At 59.9% G+C, this 20,343-nt stretch overlaps 1 protein-coding gene across 1 annotated transcript; it reads left to right on the top strand.

Annotated features, from left to right (window-relative positions):
- The first annotated feature begins 147 nt into the window (after positions 1-147).
- MCM2 (minichromosome maintenance complex component 2) lies at positions 148-18,970 on the top strand. The gene is made up of 16 exons (XM_045534259.1): positions 148-274; positions 1,025-1,254; positions 4,306-4,481; positions 4,575-4,841; positions 6,769-6,988; positions 7,171-7,378; positions 9,405-9,539; positions 10,181-10,372; positions 12,487-12,580; positions 13,638-13,888; positions 14,018-14,144; positions 14,993-15,105; positions 15,911-16,162; positions 17,371-17,553; positions 17,724-17,879; positions 18,230-18,970. The coding sequence occupies exons 1-16, from the start codon at positions 269-271 to the stop codon at positions 18,338-18,340; spliced, it is 2,721 nt and encodes a 906-aa protein (XP_045390215.1). The 5' UTR covers positions 148-268; the 3' UTR covers positions 18,341-18,970.
- Positions 18,971-20,343: the final 1,373 nt, after the last annotated feature.

Raw genomic sequence — 20,343 nt, 5'->3', positions numbered from 1 at the left:
TCTGGGCGCCTTGGGCCGGGAGTCGGGGCGGCGTGGGCGGGGCCTCCGGGCCCGGCGGGCAGACTCTGCGTGGTGGGCGGGGCCTCCGGGCGTCGTGGGCGGGGCCAGGCCCTCCGTCCCGCCTCCTCGCCTCTGCGCGGCTCAACGGGACGCCGACGTCGTGACGTCACGTTGCGTCAGGCGCTTCCCGGGCCCTGCGGGTCACGTGAGCCACTTTTGGCGCGAAAGCGGGTTGCCCTAGGGCGGCGGAGCGGAGCGCGGCGCTGCGATGGCGGTGAGTGCGCGGGGCGGCGCGGGGGGCTCGGCCGGGCGGTGGGTCGGGCCTCGGGTGGGGTCGGGCCCCGGCTTCCCCGGGCGCTGCCCCGTCTGGGGCCTGCGAGGCCCGGGGACCCACGCGGCTCCGGTCCGCCCGCGACCCCTCCCCGGCACCGGGCTGGGAGCGCGGAGCTGGCGCGGCCCGCTGGACCCCTGTCCCCCGTGCATACAGTAGGCGCTAGGCCTGCACTCTGTCCTGCACCTTCCTGTCACTTTTTCCTGTCCCCTTGTCGTGCTCACTGTCTGTCCCCTTCTCCAGTCTGTGAGTGCCACACCTCTCATGTTTTGGTGGCTCTGATGTCCCATCCCCCGGGCCAGTACCTGGGACATTGTGCTCACATGGGTCCAGTGCATGAGTAAGGGGGGACAATAGACGGTAAACAGGTAAATAAACCGATGACACAGCCTCGGTGGTTTTTCATGGAGGAAACGCAGGGTGACGTGGGTGACCTGGCGTATTTTGAGGGATGTTTGAGCTTTCTCCCCTGTGTCGCAGAGCCGTTGGCTCAGAGCGCTGAGCTGAGAGCTGTCCAGCCTGGGGGGAAAGCAAGTGCAAAGGCCCTGAGGCTGGAAGTGGTTTGGTGCGTCGGGGGGACAAAAACACTGGCAGAGAGGGAGACGAGAGTTAAGGCCACCTTATAATAAAAAGGGAAACTAAGTCAGCCCTCACGCCCTTCCTGAGTGTTGACAGCACCACTTTCTCTTCCAGGAATCATCTGAGTCCTTCACCATGGCTTCCAGCCCGGCCCGGCGTCGGCGAAGCAACGATGCTCTCACCTCCAGCCCTGGCCGAAGCTCCCGGCGCACCGATGCCCTGACCTCCAGCCCTGGCCGTGACCTTCCTCCCTTTGAGGATGAGTCTGAGGGGCTCCTAGGCACACAGGGGCCCCTGGAGGAAGAAGAGGATGGAGAAGAGCTTATTGGAGACGGCATGGAGAGGTATTTTCATGCAAGGCCTGGACGCAACAGAGAGTTTTGCAAAGAGCCCGTGGGGTGTCTGGGGGCTTAGTTTTTGTGCCGGGGAGATGACTCTGATGACGTTCTTGCCTTTGATCACAGTGTGGTCCAGGATCTGGAGTGTTTCTCTGCAATTTTTTCTTTTGAGACAGAGTCTCGCTCTGTCGCCCGGGCTAGAGTGAGTGCTGTGGCGTCAGCCTCGCTCACAGCAGCCTCAGCCTCCTGGGCTCAAGCGATCCTCCTGCCTCAGCCTCCCAAGTAGCTGGGACTACAGGCATGCGCCACTGCGCCCGGCTCATTTTTTCTATTTATATTTTTAGCTGTCCAACTGATTTCTTTCTATTTTTTTCATAGAGATGGGGTCTCGCTCTTGCTCAGGCTGGTCTCGAACTCCTGACCTCGAGCAATCCTCCTGCCTCGGCCTCCCAGAGTGCTGGGGTGACAGGCATGAGCCACCAAGCCCGGCCTATTTTTGAGGTTTTTAAAAAACAATTTTTTGAGCTATCATTTATATATTATAAAGTTTACTCCTTGTGAGGATGCCATTCCATGCAAATTTGATGTAAATTTCCTAAATCGTACAAACTTCACCACAATCCTGAGTTTAGAATGTTTCCATCTCCTGCCGAGATTCCTCCTCCAGCGTTTTTACGGTTAATCCCAGTTCTCACCCCACCCGTAAGCAACCGGTCATCCGCTTTGCCTCTAAATTTTGTAATTCTGGCCTTTTCATACAAATGGAATCATAAATTACGTGCCGTTTTCTGACGGGCTTCTTTCTCTCAGTGTGGTTTTCAAGGTTCATCCGTGTCGTAGCGTGTGCGTCAGTATTCCACTCCTTTTTATGGCTGAATAATATTCCGTTGTGTGGAGATACCACGTTGCATTTGTCCGTTCATCAGTGTAGGGACATTGGGGTGCTTTGTGGCTTTTGGCTGTTGCGAATAGTGCTGCTATAGTCATGCACAAGTTTTTATGTGAACAGGTTTTTAATTCTATTGGATATATCTCTAGGAACGAGACGGTTGGGTCGTGTTTAATCTTTTGAGGAAATGCTAGACTTTTCCAGACCAGCTGCACCATTTCACATCCCACCAGTAGTGTGGGAGGGTTCCACACGGCCTCCCCAACCGTGGTCCTTCTTTCTGACTCCAGCCTCCCTCCGAGGTGTGCGGTGACATGTCACTGTGGCTTTGGTTCGTGCTTCCCTGCCGGCTGTTGATGCCGAGAATCTTTTCGTGTGTTTATGGCTATATGTGCATCTTTTTTGGAGAAATGTGTTCAGATCCTTTGCCCACTTTTAATTGGGTTGCTTGATTTTTTATTATTGAGTTGTAAGAGTTATTTTTTTTGTTTTTTTTTGAGACACAGTCTCGCTCTGTCGCCCAGGCTAGAGTGCGGTGGCATCAGCCTCACTCACAGCAACCTCAGACTCCTGGGCTCGAGCGATCCTCCTGCCTCAGCCTCCCGAGTAGCTGGGACTACAGGCATGCGCCACCACGCCTGGCTCATTTTTTCTATACATATTTTTTGTTGTCTGGCTAATTTCTTTCTATTTTTAGTAGAGACTGGGTCTTGCTGTTGCTCAGGCTGGTCTCGAACTCCTGACCTTGAGCGATCCTCCTGCCTCGGCCTCCCAGAGTGCTAGGATGACAGGTGTGAGCCACCGCGCCCGGCCCATTTTTTAATGTTGTGTTTTAAGGTGCCAAAGTTTTGAACTTTGAAGTGCAGTTGATTTTATTATTATTAATTTTTTTTTTGGCGTGGACCATTAAGAATTTTGCTGATGTATTTCCTAACTATGTAGGTGTCAAATAAAAAGAAAAGAAAAAAAAGAATTTCGCTGATGGCATTTTGTGTAACTTGAGGTCCTTGGAGAGTCAGACAGACAGATAGATAGCTTTCCCGGAGAACGTTGATGAATTCTGAACGGGATCGGCCCACACGTTTACTGGCTCTGGGTTCTGCTTCGGGCATCAGCAGCGTGGACGTACTTGTTTTGCGAGTGTGGTTTGACAGCAGCGTCTACTGCAGAAAAATACTGGCAGTTTCTGTAATTATTGCTTTGAAAAAGGGAGAATTCAAGATGACTGTCTTGGGGAGGCAGCATGGTATCAGGGAAGGAGTCCATGGTCCACGGTTGGACCGTGTTTTGACACCCAGCTCTGCTGAGCAGCCCTGGGCAAAGCCACCTTGTCCTTCGGATATCAGTGTGCTCCTCTGTCCAATGGAATAGTGACCTGTATGTCCCAGCACTCCAGGGACAAAGCGTAATGCTTTGCTTTCAGTGGTTGCTTTACTGAGTCATTGTTTCCCTTCATATACCTGAAGGATGATTGCGTGGAAAATGAGGATTTGCTGGTCTTGGAGTAGCTCAAGGGTTGGGACAAGGTCGCCCTTTCAGGGGGTTGGTTAGGCTGCGTATAGAAGCCCTTCCCAGGCAGGGTGCGGTGGCTCACACCTGTCATCCCAGCGACTCGGGAGGCTGAGGCAGGAGGATCGCTTGAGCCCAAGAGTCTGAGGCTGCTGTGAGCGAGGCTGACACCACGGCACTCACTCTAGCCCGGGCGACAGAGCCAGACTCTGTCTCAAAAAAAAAAAAAGAAAAATAGAAGCTGTCTGTAGACCCCTCCTCCACACCCCTTTTTAATTGTAGTAAAATACGCTTAACATGATGTTCACCATCGCAACCACTTCTAAGTTGCCGTAGTTCAGTGGAGTTAAGTACACTGCCATTGTCGCGCCGCCATCGCCACCGTCCACCCACCGAAGTCTTTTCATTCTGCAAAACCGAACCTCTGTCTGCAAAGTGGATCCGTGTCGTAGCATGTGGCAGAACCTCCTTCCTTTCGGAGGCTGAATTGTGTTCCGTTGCACACACAGCCCAAGTGTACGCATTGCAGACCCTTCTAGAAACTTCCGTGCTTCTGACCCGGAGGCTCCAGGCCTCCGCTGAGCCGCACGGGGCAGGCCTGGCGCCCGGGTGGGGGTTGCGGTTTGGTGGGGTGACTGCCACCGTCCGGGCTCTCCCAGGGACTACCGCGCCATCCCGGAGCTGGACACGTACGAGGCCGAGGGGCTGGCGCTGGATGACGAGGACGTGGAGGAGCTGACGGCCAGCCAGAGGGAGGCGGCCGAGCGGGCCATGCGACAGCGGGACCGGGAGGCGGGCCGGGGCCTGGGGCGCATGCGCCGTGGGCTGCTGTACGGTAGGTCCGGCCGTGTCTGTCCCGGCCTCGGGGAGGCGGGTGGGACAACCCGGGCAAGATGTCACCGGCGCCGGGTGTCCCTTGCCCCCGCAGACAGCGACGAGGACGAGGAGGAACGCCCGGCCCGCAAGCGCCGGCAGGTGGAGCGGGCCACGGAGGACGGGGAGGAGGAGGACGAGGACGAGATGATCGAGAGCATCGAGAACCTGGAGGACCTGAAGGGCCACTCGGTGCGCGAGTGGGTGAGCATGGCCGGCCCGCGGCTGGAGATCCGCCACCGCTTCAAGAACTTCCTGCGCACCCACGTGGACGGCCACGGCCACAACGTCTTCAAGGAGCGCATCAGCGACATGTGCAAAGGTGTGGCTTCCTGCGTGCCCGCCCCCTGCCGCCCCTCATTGGCTCCCTGCAACCCCGCCCCTCATTGGTGCCCGCACCCACCATACCTCATTGGCTCCTTGCAGCCCCGCCCCTCATTGGTGCCCGTCCCCACCATCCCTGATTGGCTCCCTGCAGCCCCGCCCCTCATTGGCGCCCCACCCCTGCCCCTCATTGGTGCCCTTCCCCACCATCCCTGATTGGCTCCTTGCAACCCCGCCCCTCATTGGTGCCCGTCCCCACCATCCCTGATTGGCTCCTTGCAGCCCCGCCCCCTCATTGGCGCCCCACCCCTGCCCCTCATTGGTGCCTTTCCCTACCATCCCTGATTGGCTCCCTGCGGCCCCACCGCTCATTGGTGCCCCACCCCCATCCTGATTGGTTCCCCACAGCCCCGCCCTTCTGGTGCCCCCTCCCACCATCCCTCATTGGCTCCCTGCAGCCCCACCCCTCATTGATACTCTGCCCCCACCACCCCTCATTGGCTCCCTGCAGCTTGCCCCTGCCATCCCTCATTGGCTCCCTGTAGCCCCGCCCCTCATTGGCACCCTGCCCCCACCCCTCATTGGCACCCCGCCCCCACCCCTTATTGGTGTCCCTCAGCCCCGCCCCTCAGTGGCGCCCAGCAGCCCCGCCCCTAATTGGCTCCATGCAGCCCTGCATTTACCATCCCTCATTGGCTCCCTGTTGCCCCGCCCTTCATTGGCTCCCCACAGCCCCGCCCCTCGTTGGCACCCCCACCCGCACCACCCCTCATTGGCTTTCCGCAGCCCTGCCCCTCATTGGTGCCCCTCCCACCCCCACCACCCCTGATTGGCTCTCTGCAGCCCCGCCCCTCATTGATGCTCTGTCCCTGCCATCCCTCATTGGCTCCTCGCAGCCCTGCCCGTCATCGCGTGTGCCCCGCCCCTGCCATCCCTCATTGGCTCCCTGCAGCCCCGCCCAGCCGAGCCCACCCACGGAAGGCTGTGGGTGTGGCCTTGTCACGTGGCAAGCTGAGCACACGTGGAGGGCGGGGGTGTTCAGGGACTTGTCCAGAGCCACACGGGAGCCCGGAACGTTCCTGCAGAGGGACACAGACGGCGCTGGCGGCTGCAGTGGGGCTGTCCTGCCCGTGCGGGGACCACATCTGGGATGCCCAAGTGTCTTGTTTTTTTGAGACAGAGTCTCCCTCTGTCACCCGGGCTAGAGCGCCGTGGCGTCAGCCTCGCTCACAGCAGCCTCAGACTCCTGGGCTCCAGCGATCCTCCTGCCTCAGCCTCCCGAGTAGCTGGGACGACAGGCACGCGCCACCACGCCCGGCTCATTTTTTGTGTATATATTTTTAGTTGTCCAGATCATTTCTTTCTATATTTAGAAGAGACGGGGTCTTGCTCTTGCTCAGGCTGGTCTCGAACTCCTGACCTCGAGCGATCCTCCCGCCTCGGCCTCCTGGAGTGCTGGGATGACAGGCGTGAGCCACTGCGCCCAGGCCCCGAGTATCTTTTGACATGCTTGAAAACGGGCAGATTGCATATAAAAACCCAGGTGACCGCTTTGACCAGAAGGCAGCGACACGTTGCCACGGGACGGGACTTGGCACTAAAAGGGGCCTGCAGCTCCGGCCCTTGCAGCGTGCTCCACTCCCGTTGGCATTTCATTTAATCTCCATTTAACCCTGTGCCATGTGCCGTGTGCCCACTTTACAGAGTGGGGAGCGGAGGCTCAGGACGTCAGCTGGAGCACGGGAGACTTAGAGCAGCAGGTGGCATTTCTGCGTGCAAGTCCGAGCGTTGGGCGGATGGGTGTCCCTAGTCCCGGCGGGCATCGCTGTTGCTTGGAAATCGCCGCCCGTAGCCCATAGCCCAGCCCGGCCTGGGCCAGCCCGCGCATGCTCAGTGTCCCCTCCCGTCCGCCCCGCGCCCCGCAGAGAACCGCGAGAGCCTGGTGGTGAGCTACGAGGACCTGGCGGCCCGCGAGCACGTGCTGGCCTACTTCCTGCCCGAGGCGCCGGCGGAGCTGCTGCCCATCTTCGACGAGGCGGCCCTGGAGGTGGTGCTGGCCATGTACCCCAAGTACCAGCGCATCGCCAGCCGGGTGCACGTGCGCATCTCCCACCTGCCGCTGGTGGAGGAGCTGCGCTCCCTGCGGTGAGCGGACGGGCTGGGGGGAGGTGTGGGCGGCGCGCGCTGCAGCGGGGGCAGGTGCAGGGGACCAGGCCTGGTTTTGCAGGGCGGGGAGGTGGGAACGCCCACAGGTGCCCTCCCCCTGGCATCGCCAGACGATGCATTCGCAGCCCCCCAGGCCCCTGAGTGCCCCCCGATCCCCGCAGGCAGCTGCACCTGAACCAGCTGATCCGCACGAGCGGCGTGGTGACCAGCTGCACCGGGGTCCTGCCACAGCTCAGCCTGGTCAAGTACAACTGCAACAAGTGCAGCTTCGTGCTGGGCCCTTTCTGCCAGTCCCAGAACCAGGAGGTGAAGCCGGGCTCCTGTCCGGAGTGCCAGTCCGCCGGCCCCTTCGAGGTCAACATGGAAGAGGTGAGAGGGAGGGGACGACGGTGCCGCGGCCGGCTCTCCTCCTCGTTTCCCGTGTCCCCCGGTAGGCAGGGCCCGGCCGCGCTCTGGGGCTGCGTTGGAAGAGCCACCAGGAGCAAGATGCGCTTGGGCGGTGGCCGCACCCTGGCGTGGACCGGGTGCCCCCGGCCGGCAGGTTTAGTTTGACACACACGGCGTTTTCAGGAATCTGAGCCAACGTTTAAAAATCAGGCATTTTTGTGTAAAGCGTCCAAATCGGTGGCTTTTCAGGAATCTGAGCCAACGTTTCAAAGTCAGGCGGTTTTGTTTAAAGCGCCCCAATGGATGGGGCGGGAAGCACAGGAAGATCTGGCTGCCCGGGCTTGCGTCTTGCCGGGCCACCCCTCCAGGACACGTGCCGGCCAGTCCCCACGGCACCGTCACTCGGTGGGGGGCTGCCGGCCCACCTGGACGTCCCCTTCCGGCTTGTTTCTGCTGCCTGCCTGGCTCCCGGGGGTCTGTCGGGTGGGGCCCCTGGATTGGTGCCCCCCCTTACAGTACGGCTGCCATGCCATGCTGTAAACTGGGGTGTCCCCATCTGTGAACTGGGGTCACTGATGTCCCTTTGGTGGACGCCCAGGTCCCTTGGCTGCCTTGCTGCTGGGGGTGTTGGCAGCTCTCTTGTCACCACTTTGCAATTCTGAGAGCTTTGCCACCTGCCGCCACCTTGCCAGGAAAGGCTTGGGAGCAGGTTCCACCGGTGACAGCCCACAGCCGAAGGACTGACGGCCGTCTGAGTCCGAGTGTGAGTCCGCCTTGTGTCAGGCAGCGGATGCAGGGCTGCGTCTGTGCCCAGAGTCTTCCATTGTTCGGTCTGAATTCCCTCCGTCTTTCAGGGCCCCAGCATCATTGTCCCCTCCCGTGAATGTCTCCCGTGAGGACAGTTTTAGGTTCTGCTCCCAGAGAACCTGAGATGGTAACTAATAGGGGATTAATAATTATGCTAGGCTGGGCACGGTGGCTCACGCCTGTCACCCCAGCACTCTGGGAGGCCGAGGCGGGAGGATCGCTCGAGGTCAGGAGTTAGAGACCAGCCAGACCAAGAGCGAGACCCCGTCTCTACTAAAAATAGAAAGAAATTATCTGGACAACTAAAAATATATAGAAAAAATTAGCCGGGCGTGGTGGCACATGCCTGTCGTCCCAGCTACTCGGGAGGCTGAGGCAGGAGGATCGCTGGAGCCCAGGAGTCTGAGGCTGCTGTGAGCGAGGCTGACACCACAGCACTGTAGCCCGGGCGACAGAGCCAGACTCTGTCTCAAAAAAAAAATAATGATGCTAATATTTACAGAGTACTTACCAGATGGAAAATGCATATTATCTGGGCTTCATCACACCCTGGGAGGCAGGTACTGTGGTCAACCCCATTTTGCTGAAGAAGAGACAGGCGGTCAGAGAAGTCATTGGCTTAGGCCACCCAGCCAGGAAGTGGCCCTAAGGGTCAGAGGTCAGGCGTTTTGAGGCAGCGTGTGGGCTTCTCACTGCCACGCCGTGCTTTGTCTACACAGTGAGGGAAATGACAGGCATGAAGTTGCGTGTGCTACTTGACGGTAGGAGGTGACACTTATACCATGACATGCCGTTTGTCAGCCATTGGTCCGGGGATTTCATACGTGTGACTTGATTGAATCCTCGTGAGGTTGCAGTTTCCGCTGTCGGCGTCCCCAGCTACACAGAACGCACGGAGTGAGCAAGTCACCTGCCTAAGGTCACACAGCCTGGGCACAGAGACAGGATGTGGAGCCAGGCGGCCTGGTTCCCGCGTCCACACGGCACGTGGCAGTGCTTGAGTCTGGCGGTCGGAGGCAGCAGGAGCCGGGCCGTGTGCCGACGTGCTGGGGTGCCGTGGGCCCACCGCTTTCCCTCTCTGGCTCTCTGTTTCGTGCTTGGGAGACGTGGGAACGTGATACTTCCTGTTCTCCCTCCACGGGGGCCGCGGTCAGTGCCCTGAGGAGTTCAGAGCCCCCCGGGGTCTGTTTGTCACACGCAGACCATCTACCAGAACTATCAGCGCATCCGCATTCAGGAGAGTCCCGGCAAGGTGGCGGCCGGCCGGCTGCCCCGCTCCAAGGACGCCATCCTCCTCGCCGACCTGGTGGACAGTTGCAAGCCGGGAGACGAGATAGTAAGTGGGAGGGAGCCGGGCTTCGGCAGTGTGGCCCGGGGACAAGCAGTGTGGCCGGGCGGGTCAGGGGTCGGAGAGGGTGCTCGGCCTGAGGTCTGTTGGTGAATCTCCGGGGCAAAGAGCTTTCCCTGTTCCCAAGGGATGGGCTCCTTGGAATGGTGGGTTCAGAAGTAGCTTTCCAGGCCGGGCGCGGGGGCTCACGCCTGTCACCCCAGCACTCTGGGAGGCCGAGGCGGGAGGATCACTCGAGGTCAGGAGTTCGAGACCAGCCTGGGCAAGAGCGAGACCCCGTCTCTATGAAAAAAATAGAAAGAAATTAGCTGGACAGCTAAAAATATATAGAAAAAATGAGCCGGGCGTGGTGGCGCATGCCTGTAGTCCCAGCGACTCGGGAGGCCGAGGCAGGAGGATCGCTGGAGCCCAGGAATCTGAGGTTGCTGTGAGCGAGGCTGACGCCACGGCACTCTAGCCCGGGCGACAGAGCGAGACTCTGTCTCAAAAGAAAAAAAAAAAAGAAACAGTTTTACTTTGGTTCTGCTGAGTTTCTCACCGGGGTGTCCACCATGTGGAAAGCTTGGAGGACAGCATGGAGGTGGCCCCCGGGTTAGGCTGTGACTGCCGGGTCTCCCCCTCCCCCGCAGGAGCTGACCGGCATCTACCACAACAACTACGACGGCTCCCTCAACACGGCCAACGGCTTCCCGGTCTTTGCCACCGTCATCCTGGCCAACCACATTGCCAAGAGGGACAACAAGGTCGCCGTCGGGGAGCTCACGGACGAGGACGTCAAGATGATCACCGGCCTCTCCAGGGACCAGCAGATCGGAGAGAAGGCAGGTGCAGGGGCGAGGAGGGGCACCGGGGACTGGCCGCCCCGGTCTTGGCCTGTCCTCCCCGCCGCCCGCCGGCACCGGGTGGTGATTCCCTGGTCCCGGACTCCGTGCGCCCTTCCCTGTCCTTGTATTTCCCAGCCCGGAGCTGGCTGAGCTTGTCTCGCTGAGAGGCCCTGGCTCCGGGGACAGAGCGCTCACTGCCACGTCAGGGATTGGTGGCTCCGGCTGCGCCACGGGTCAGCTGGTAACGCGGTGACTTGAGTGGCCTCTCTGAGCCTGCGTGATGGAGTGGAGGCTCGGAGTGGAGGCTCGTGCTGGGGACGGGGTCGTGATGAGGATGAGAGAAGGTTCCTTCTCCATCAGCAGGTCACCGCGAGCTCTGGCTTGAGGTCGGAGTGGAGGCCGAGCAGTGGGAAATCGCGTGTCTCTTTTGGGGCTCCCTGGTGGCCGGCTGTGGCCCGCAGTGACTGCTCGGGGAAGAGGCCACCCCACCGTGGGCTTTCTCGGGTTTTCTTTCTTTTGTTTTTTTGTTTTTTTTTTTGAGACAGGGTCTCGCTCTGTCGCCCGGGCTAGAGTGCCGTGGCGTCAGCCTCGCTCACAGCAGCCTCAGACTCCTGGGCTCAAGCGATCCTCCTGCCTCAGCCTCCCGAGTAGCTGGGACGACAGGCATGCGCCACCACGCCCGGCTCATTTTTCTCTCTATATATATTTTTAGCTGTCCATATAATTTCTTTTTGTTTTTAGTAGAGACAGGGTCTCGCTCTTGCTCAGGTTGGTCTCGAACTCCTGACCTCAAGCGATCCTCCCGCCTCGGCCTCCCAGAGTGCTGGGGTGACAGGCGTGAGCCACCGCGCCCAGCCGTGTTTTTTCTTTTTAACGGAGACCCTTACGGTGGGGATTTATGTTGCGGAAACGCAGGTTACTTCGACCGAACGTTAAACTTCTGTTGGTAACAGCCTCCGCCAGGCTCCTGCCGGCCTCCATCCTGTGCCCGGTCCCTGTGTGTTTCCCGCTCCTCCTGTCCCTCCCTGGCTCTGTCTTCCTCTTCCTCAGCTCGCCTCCTGCTGGGTTTCAGCGCAGAGAGGGGGGGTTTAGTGCTAATTTCTGCAGCCTCCTAATCGCTGCAGCCTCCTAATCGCTGCAGCCTCCTAATCGCTGCAGCCTCCTCATCGCTACAGCCTCCTCTCTGAGCTGCTGCAGAACAGCGTCCGGGCAGCAAACCGGTCCCATTGCAGCGGCTTGTGCAGCTGAAGTGTGTGAACCTGCCGGGGACAGGAGCCACGCTGGCTTGTCACCTGTGTTCCCAGAGCCAGGCCGGACGAGGCACTATCGCTCACTGGGGACAGATGGAGGACGGGATGCCGAGGGCGGCAGAGTCCGACTGGCCGGCTGTGTCCATCCGCCTTCCCTCAGGCCCACGAGTCTCTGTGGCACGACCGTGACTGTCCCTTCTTTGTGCCCTTGGCCTTGACTTGTGCCCACTTGCTGTCTAACGATCTTACTCACGCATAGTCTGTTTGGGTCCGTCGTTTGCTCCTGAGGCTGCTGCTTCTCCGAGGAGACCGCAGTTTGTGCCTGGATCCTTCTTCCCAACTGCCCCGAGCCCTCGGAAGCCACCGCGTGGGCAGCGGTCGGGCCCTGGGGGACGGAGCAGCCGGCGTTTGCGGGCCGGGGACGGTCGGTCGGCTTGGCCTTCAGGTTTCTCCGAGGTCTTGCCTTTTCTTGCCCCCCGAGATTAACGTCGAGCACGTTTGCGCCTGTCATCCGCCTCCCCACGCCCCCAAAATCGTCCTGAGTCTGCAGGAGCATTCATGGGTGGCGGCCGTGTGACCGGCTTCTCTCCTCATTTCTGCTCTTGGTCTGTGACCTTGGGAACGGCCTTTCTGACATACGACAAAACGACGGGGTCAGACTAAGGCTCTTTTAAGCTCGGACGTTCTGTGACTCTCAGGACAGGCCGGACAGGACGCCAGGGCCCCACGGAAATGCCGCCGCCGCCGGGGAGGGTGATTCTGAGCCGGGCAGTCCTGTTCCCCGAGGCCAGCGCCCGCGGGTGGCCTGTCCTGTGTGTGCCAGGTTCCTGTCCCCATACCGGTGTCTCCTTTTTTCCTCAGATCTTTGCCAGCATCGCTCCTTCCATCTACGGGCACGAGGACATCAAGAGAGGCCTGGCTCTGGCCCTGTTTGGAGGGGAGCCCAAAAACCCGGGTGAGTAGCCGCAGACGCGGCCCACCCGCTTCCTCCACGGGGGCCTCAGCAGCTTTGTCCTGGGGAGCCGACATTCTGTGTGACCGACGGGGCGGGGTGCGGTCCCTTAAAGCCTCGGGGCTGGGGGCAAAAAGCACGTTAAAACGGTGGCCAGGCTGGGCGTGACTGTCCGTCGTGCGGGAGGGTGGCCCACGGCCGGGGCGTCTTTACTGCCTCAGCCGTCTGCTTTTGCGATTTGAGCAAATGTGTTTTTGCTCTACTTTTATTTTTAAATGTTCTGTCTTTTAAAAAAAAAAAATGGCCAGGCGCAGTGGCTCACGCCTGTCACCCCAGCACTCTGGGAGGCCGAGGCGGGAGGATCGCTCGAGGTCAGGAGTTCGAGACCAGCCTGGGCAATGTAGTGAGACCCCGTCTCTGCTAAAAATAGAAAGAAATTAGCTGGCCAAATAAAAATATATAGAGAGAAAAATGAGCCGGGCGTGGTGGCGCATGCCTGTGATCCCAGCTACTCGGGAGGCTGAGGCAGGAGGATCGCTTGAGCCCAGGAGTCTGAGGTTGCTGTGAGCGAGGCTGACGCCATGGCACTCTAGCCCGGGCGACAGAGCGAGACTCTGTCTAAAAAAAAAAAAGCAAAAATTTAAATTTTAGCTACAAAAATACTACATGAGCCTGTATTCCCATTACATTTTTACAAACAAACAGAAGTGACAGACAGTGCCAGGTGTCACCGCTGAGCACCTAGCGTCGTCCTAGTTCTCAGGTCGGTGTGCGGGCTCCCCGGTGTTGGGTGGCCGTGCCCACGCGGACTCCCGTGGCAGGACACGCGGTTTCGTGGCACGTTTATGTGTACAGACACGGCGGTGCACCTGGCGTGTGCATGTGGTGTATCAGTGCGCGACACACACGACTGAGCCCTTCCCGCTCTGTAGCCCCTCTCTGCCCCGTCTGGTGCAACGTCACGCTGTCGCTCGTTCCCGGTGTGGGGGCACCTGTGTCCTCTCCCCTCCCCGCCTGGCCTCTCCCATCCCCTCCACGCTCGTCCCTGTGTGTCCCCCAGGCGGTAAACACAAGGTGCGAGGTGACATCAACCTGCTGCTGTGCGGAGACCCCGGCACGGCGAAGTCCCAGTTTCTGAAGTACATCGAGAAGGTGTGCGGCCGCGCCATCTTCACCACCGGCCAGGGCGCGTCGGCCGTGGGGCTGACGGCCTACGTGCAGCGGCACCCGGTCAGCCGGGAGTGGACCCTGGAGGCCGGGGCTCTGGTTCTGGCCGACCGGGGCGTGTGTCTCATCGACGAGTTTGACAAGGTGGGTCCCCGGGCCACGCGTGGGCTGGCGGGATCCGGGGTGCACCGGGCATGGCGTCGGTCGGTCGGGACCTCGGCCGGGCCGGAGGCAGGGACCACGCTGAGGTCCCGGCCGGGGACTCCCTCCCAGATGAACGACCAGGACAGGACCAGCATCCACGAGGCCATGGAGCAGCAGAGCATTTCGATCTCGAAGGCCGGCATCGTCACCTCCCTGCAGGCCCGCTGCACCGTCATCGCGGCCGCCAACCCCATAGGTAGAGCGGGCGGGCGGGCGCCGCAGCCGAGGGGGTCTGACCAGGCGGAACCAGGGGCTCACGGGGGCTTCCGGGGACGTCACCGGGCAGGAGGAGGAGGAGGAGGGCTCGGGGCACCTCACGGGATTTTTGCCGAGCTGCGTCCTCGGAAACCCCTTGGATGTTGCCGGAACACACGGGGAGGGCAGCCCGGTGCTGCCTCTGAGCTGGGGCAGGATGATTGTTGGTCGCAGCCCCCTGGAGACCGGATGGCCCGGGCCTGTCGCTGCCTGTGAGTCTCTTTTTTTTTTTTGGTGAGACAGAGTCTGGCTCTGTCGCCCGGGCTAGAGTGAGTGCCGTGGCGTCAGCCTCGCTCACAGCAGCCTCAGCCTCCTGGGCTCAAGCGATCCTCCTGCCTCAGCCTCCCGAGTAGCTGGGACTACAGGCATGCGCCACCACGCCCGGCTCATTTTTTCTATATGTGTATCTTTTTAGCTGTCCAGACCATTTCTTTCTGTTTTTGTAGTACAGACGGGGTCTTGCTCTTGCCCAGGCTGGTCTCGAACTCCTGACCTCGAGCGATCCTCCCTCCTCGGCCTCCCAGAGTGCTGGGGTGACAGGCGTGAGCCCCCGCGCCCGGCCTGCCTGTGTTCTTGGCTTTCCCTCTGGGAGAAGCAGTTAAGCTCCACGTCCAACTTAGGCCGTTTCTGCTGCTGCTCGGGGGGTCGGGGTGGGCCGGGGAATGAGGTCTTTGCAAGCGTTGACAACCCTGCCCCTGCCCGGAGCCGGGCTCTGCTCCCTTCTGCCTGGGGAGCAGGGGGGGCGGGGCGGGGCGCGTGCTCTGACTCAGGGGTCGCTCTGGGTTCCAGGAGGGCGCTACGACCCCTCGCTGACCTTCTCGGAGAACGTGGACCTCACTGAGCCCATCATCTCCCGCTTCGACATCCTGTGTGTTGTCAGAGACACTGTGGACCCCGTGCAGGTGCGGCCCCACGTGCCGGGCTCCGCGTGGCCCACCCCGGGGACGCGGGCGGCGTGGGGGGGGCCACGCAGGGTGCCAGGCTCAGGGACGGGACTGTCCCCGGGTCCCTTCCCACGTCTGGAAGTCGGCCTGGTTTCCCTCTGCTTCCCCGGCCCCTTCCTGTTTGCAAACCGCCCCCAAGTCCCGCGGGTCCTGCTTCCTGCGCTTCCGTCTCTGCCCGGCGGCTCTCCCGGCTCCCACGCCGTCACCCGAGCCGACCGTCCCTCGGTTAGAGAGCATGTCCCATAGGGCATGTCCTGAACCCGCCCGGAGCTTCCTGCCATCGTCAAAATGGAACCCACAGTCTCCCCTGCGGCCGTCCCTGTCCGTCCCTCTGCTGCTCCCTCGGAAAGTTCCGGCATGGGGCTTCCGGCGTGGTCCTCCTCCTGCCACGCTGTCCTCCCGTCCTGTCCGGCCACCATCTTCTCATTCCTGTCTCGAGTGGCTCCTGGGAGAGGCTTTGCCCGAAGCCTCAGCAAGAGGCATCTGTGTCCTCGGTCCCTCACTCCCGTCACCCTGCTTTTCCTCTGAGCACGTCGCTGTCTGTAATTAATATTTCAAACTGCGTCTGTGCCCTTTCACCCCGCAGAGGGGAGGTCTCTGTCCCGTTTAGCAGGACACCCAGAACTGCCTGGCACGTGGTGGCATCGGCCCCGTTGAGAGAGTGTCATTCTTTAGGGACATACGGGTAGATTTTCTTTCCTGCCAGCGTAGCTGACGAGCTCCGGGCTGCGTCCCTGACGCGCCCTCTCGCGTCTCGTCCCAGGATGAGATGCTGGCCCGCTTCGTGGTGGGCAGCCACGTCCGACACCACCCCAGCAACAAGGAGGACGGGGGCCCAGCCGGGGGTGCCTCCGCGGAGCCCGCCATGCCCAACACCTACGGCGTGGAGCCCCTGCCGCAGGAGGTGCTGAAGAAGTACATAATCTACGCCAAGGAGAGAGTCCACCCCAAGCTCAACCAGATGGACCAGGACAAGGTGGCCAGGATGTACAGCGACCTCAGGAAGGAATCGATGGTGAGAGCCCGGGGGTCGGGTGCCGAGAAGGAAGCGCAGCTCGGGCTTTCTGACCCATGCGGCGGGGGCCACGCTCAGTCTGCCAGTGCAAAAGGTGCCAGGGCAGGAAGGCGTTAAAAAAAAAAAAAATGATGCCAGGCCGGGCGCGGTGGCTCACGCCTGTCATCCCAGCACTCTGGGAGGCCGAGGCGGGAGGATCGCTCGAGGTCAGGAGTTCGAGACCAGCCTGAGCAAGAGCGAGACCCCGTCTCTACTAAAAATACAAAGAAATTATCTGGACAGCTAAAAATATATACAGAAAAAATGAGCCGGGCGTGGTGGCGCATGCCTGTCGTCCCAGCTACTCGGGAGGCTGAGGCAGGAGGATCGCTTGAGCCCAGGAGGCTGAGGCTGCTGTGAGCGAGGCTGACGCCACGGCACTCTAGCCCGGGGGACAGAGCCAGACTCTGTGTCAAAAAAAAAAAAAAGAAAATATTCACATACCTTAAGCGTTTTGTTTTAGATGAAACTTAAACATACGTTCAGTTGTGTCTTGGTCTATGGGCCCGTCACCTTCTGGTTGCTGCTGTGCCGAGTGAGTTCCGTACTGACCGTAAATCCCACCCAGACGAACACGAAGTCTGAACCAGCTCTGATTCGTTCCCAGCGGAGCAAACACTTAGAGGCAGCTTGTGAGACCGCACCTCGTCAAGACAGCAGCTTGTTTTGTTTTTGCCTTTTAACTTCACCAAGAATTTTTTCTTTACTTTTTTTTTTTTCATTTTTATTTTATTTTATTTTATTTTATTTTATTTTATTTTTTTTTTGAGACAGAGTCTGGCTCTGTCACCCGGGCTAGAGTGCCGTGGCGTCAGCGTCGCTCACAGCAACCTCAAATTCCTGGGCTCCAGCGATCCTCCTGCCTCAGCCTCCCGAGGAGCTGGGACTACAGGCATGCGCCACCACACCCGGCTCATTTTTTATATCTATATTCTTAGTTGTCCAGATAATTTCTTTCTATTTTTAGTAGAGATGGGGTCTCGCTCTTGCTCAGGCTGGTCTCGAACTCCTGACCTCGAGCGATCCTCCCGCCTCGGCCTCCCCGAGTGCTGGGGTGACAGGCATGAGCCCCTGCGCCCGGCCTCGCTCTGGCTTCTAAGAGCGCCACACGTTTATCCTCTTTACCGCGTTCCCGCCCGCGGAGGCCCTGACGCTGCGCTTGTCCCCAGGCCACGGGCAGCATCCCCATCACCGTGCGGCACATCGAGTCCATGATCCGCATGGCCGAGGCCCACGCGCGCATGCACCTGCGGGACTACGTGATGGAAGACGACGTCAACATGGCCATCCGCGTGATGCTCGAGAGCTTCGTGGACACGCAGAAGTTCAGCGTCATGCGCGGCATGCGCAAGGTGGCGGGACCCCGGGCGCTCGGGGCCGGCTTGGCGGAGGAGGCCACAGGGGGACGTCCGAGGCTGTGTCCCCCTTGCCCCGGGGGCAGCGGTGGCACCTGGCCCGCTAAAGGGAGCCTGGCAGGAGCGCCGGGGACGGTGGCGTGTGACCGCGGCCTCTCTCCCTGCAGACCTTCGCCCGCTATCTGTCGTTCCGGCGTGACAACAACGATCTCTTGCTCTTCATCCTGAAGCAGTTAGTGGCTGAGCAGGTGACGTATCAGCGCAGCCGCTTCGGGGCCCAGCAGGACACCATCGAGGTCCCGGAGAAGGACCTGGTGGACAAGGTACGGGCCCGGCCGGGAGGTGTCCCCTTTGGGGGGGCTCGATCACCGTGGGTCACTACGTGGTGGGACTTGAGTGACAGCCGCCTACGGGGTGTTGCCACGACCGCGCCGAGCCCAGTTCCGAGTCCTTGTCATCGCGATGGCAGGTGAGCGAGGTGTGTCCTGTCTTTTGTCCGCTGTCCCGCGGTGGAGACAGGCGCGGGGCAGCTCAGCGACTTGTCCCCGGCCGCCCGGGCAGCTGTGTCATCCGGCTCCATCCCCTCGGTCGGCCTCTCTGCACCTGGCTTGGCTCCCGTCCGCAGACACGGTAACACCACCCTGGTGGCTCAGGTGACGTCTCCTCTTTGCAGGCTCGTCAGATCAACATCCACAACCTGTCCCCCTTTTACGACAGCGAGCTCTTCAGGATGAACAAGTTCAGCCGCGACCCCAAACGGAAGATGATCCTTCAGCAGTTCTGAGGCCCTGGGGTCCCCCCCGAACGGTGCCCGCCCGTGAGCCTGGTTTGGGGGAGTCGGACCGGCGGTCCGTGCACAGCGCACTGACAGACTCGGGGTGCGCTGGGTGGGACCCCTGGAATAACGGGGTTTGTTTCTTGGGCTCCATTTTCGCTCCCCTGCCCGTTCTGGGTGGGCTCTGCTCTGCCAGCACTTGCTCTCGCTGCCCCGCACGCGTGTTCTGTGTCCCCTCGGTGCCGGGGGCCGGCGCTGCTGTGCTCCGCGTCCCCGGCCATGCTTTCGGGGACGGAGCAACCTCAGAGAGGGGGCAGGGCCGTCCCCCGCGTGGCCTGAGTTTTGTGTCCAGGTTGCTTCTACCACTTTGAGCCAAAGAGCAGGTGGAAGGTGTTTGTGGTCTTTAGCCAGAGCTCTGTCCTGCGGGTTTGCAGGGGGTGTGTTCCCTGCAGCGGCACAGCGGGGTCCCCAGAGTCAGAGGACTTGGGTGCGGGTCACCGGGATTGTCCGCCAGCTACACCCGTGGCCCCCACTCACCGTTTTTTCGTACCTAAACCGTCTCCCCGTCTTCTCTCCCCGGTTGTACATTCTGTTTTTATCCTGTAGTTCAATTTTTAATAAAGTTGAATCGAATCTAAACGTTGATACATCCGTCACCCTCGATTGTGGCCCTGCCCCCGTCCCCACCCCGGGCTTCCTCTGAAGGCCCTTCGCAAACGCGCCTTCTGCCTCGGGGTGTCCGGAGCGGTTAGGTCGGGTTAGAAGCACCGTCTGGTTTGCAGATGTGCGGAAAACAGAAATGACAGGCCTGTCCCCCGGGCACGCGGTTTGCGGGTGCTGGTGCGTTTCTATGGAGATGACCGTGTGGGTTTTGGCCCTTACCTGGTGATGGGGTCCGTCACGTTAACTGATTTTCGGCTGTTAAACCAACCTCGCTTTCCTGGGTCATTTGGTCATGGCGTGAAGGTCTTGTTACAATGTTGCCGGGTTCCACTTGCTGGTACCTTATTGAGCATTTTTGTATCTATTAATGGATGCAAATCGGACCCCACTGCTAATGCCAGTCCTAGGTGGCTTTGCTCATCGGCCATTGGGATCTGTCCACTGGCCGTTTTGCTCTTCTGTCTCTAGAACTTTCTTCCCGTTGGCCATGAGAATCGTCTAAAATGTAAACCTCTTGGTGCCGTGACTCCTGTAGAAGAAACTAACTCCTAGCCAGGCGTGCTGGCTCACGTCCGTCATCCGAGAGACTCGGAGGCTGAGGCCAGAGCATCACTTGAGCCCACGGGTTCGAGACCAGCCTGGGTAACAACAGCAACGTAGCAAGACCTCGTCTCTACAAAAATTCTTAAAAATTAGCTGGAGGAAGGAAAGGGGGGGAGGGAAAAAGAAAGAAAATGAATTTCTTATAAAGTCCAGACTTCTCACCATGACGTTTGAGATCTTTAACCACCAGGTCTTCGCCTGCGTTTGTATAATATACCCCCGATCTCCATAAAATAAAACTGACAGTTCTGTGGATTTTTTTTGTTTTTTTTTTTTGAGACAGAGTCTCACTCTGTCGCCCGGGCTAGAGTGCCGTGGCGTCAGCCTCGCTCACAGCAGCCTCAACTCCTGGGCTCAAGCGATCCTCCTGCCTCGGCCTCCCGAGTAGCTGGGACTACAGGCATGCGCCACCACGCCCGGCTCATTTTTTCTATACATTTTTTAGTTGTGCAGCTAATTTCTTTCTATTTTTAGTAGAGACCGGGGTCTCGCTACATTGCCCAGGCTGGTCTCGAACTCCTGACCTCGAGTGATCCTCCCGCCCCGGCCTCCCAGAGTGCTGGGGTGACAGGCGTGAGCCCCCGCGCCCGGCCCGATTCTCTCTCCCTGAAACGTTCCGTCCCAAACCCACCGTCCTGTCGAATGCCCACCATCCCCCCAGGTGCCAGGTTAAGCGGGTTGGTTCAGGAGGGCAAGTGTAAAAGTCCCCGTCTACACTGCCTTACAGCACCTCAAGCTTCTTAACT

Source organism: Lemur catta, chromosome 21, assembly GCF_020740605.2.
Source record: "Lemur catta isolate mLemCat1 chromosome 21, mLemCat1.pri, whole genome shotgun sequence".
In the NCBI taxonomy this organism is placed as follows: Eukaryota; Metazoa; Chordata; class Mammalia; order Primates; family Lemuridae; genus Lemur; species Lemur catta.
The sequence above is the reverse complement of the archived record's forward strand: the minus strand, read 5'-3'. Positions and strand labels throughout refer to the sequence as shown.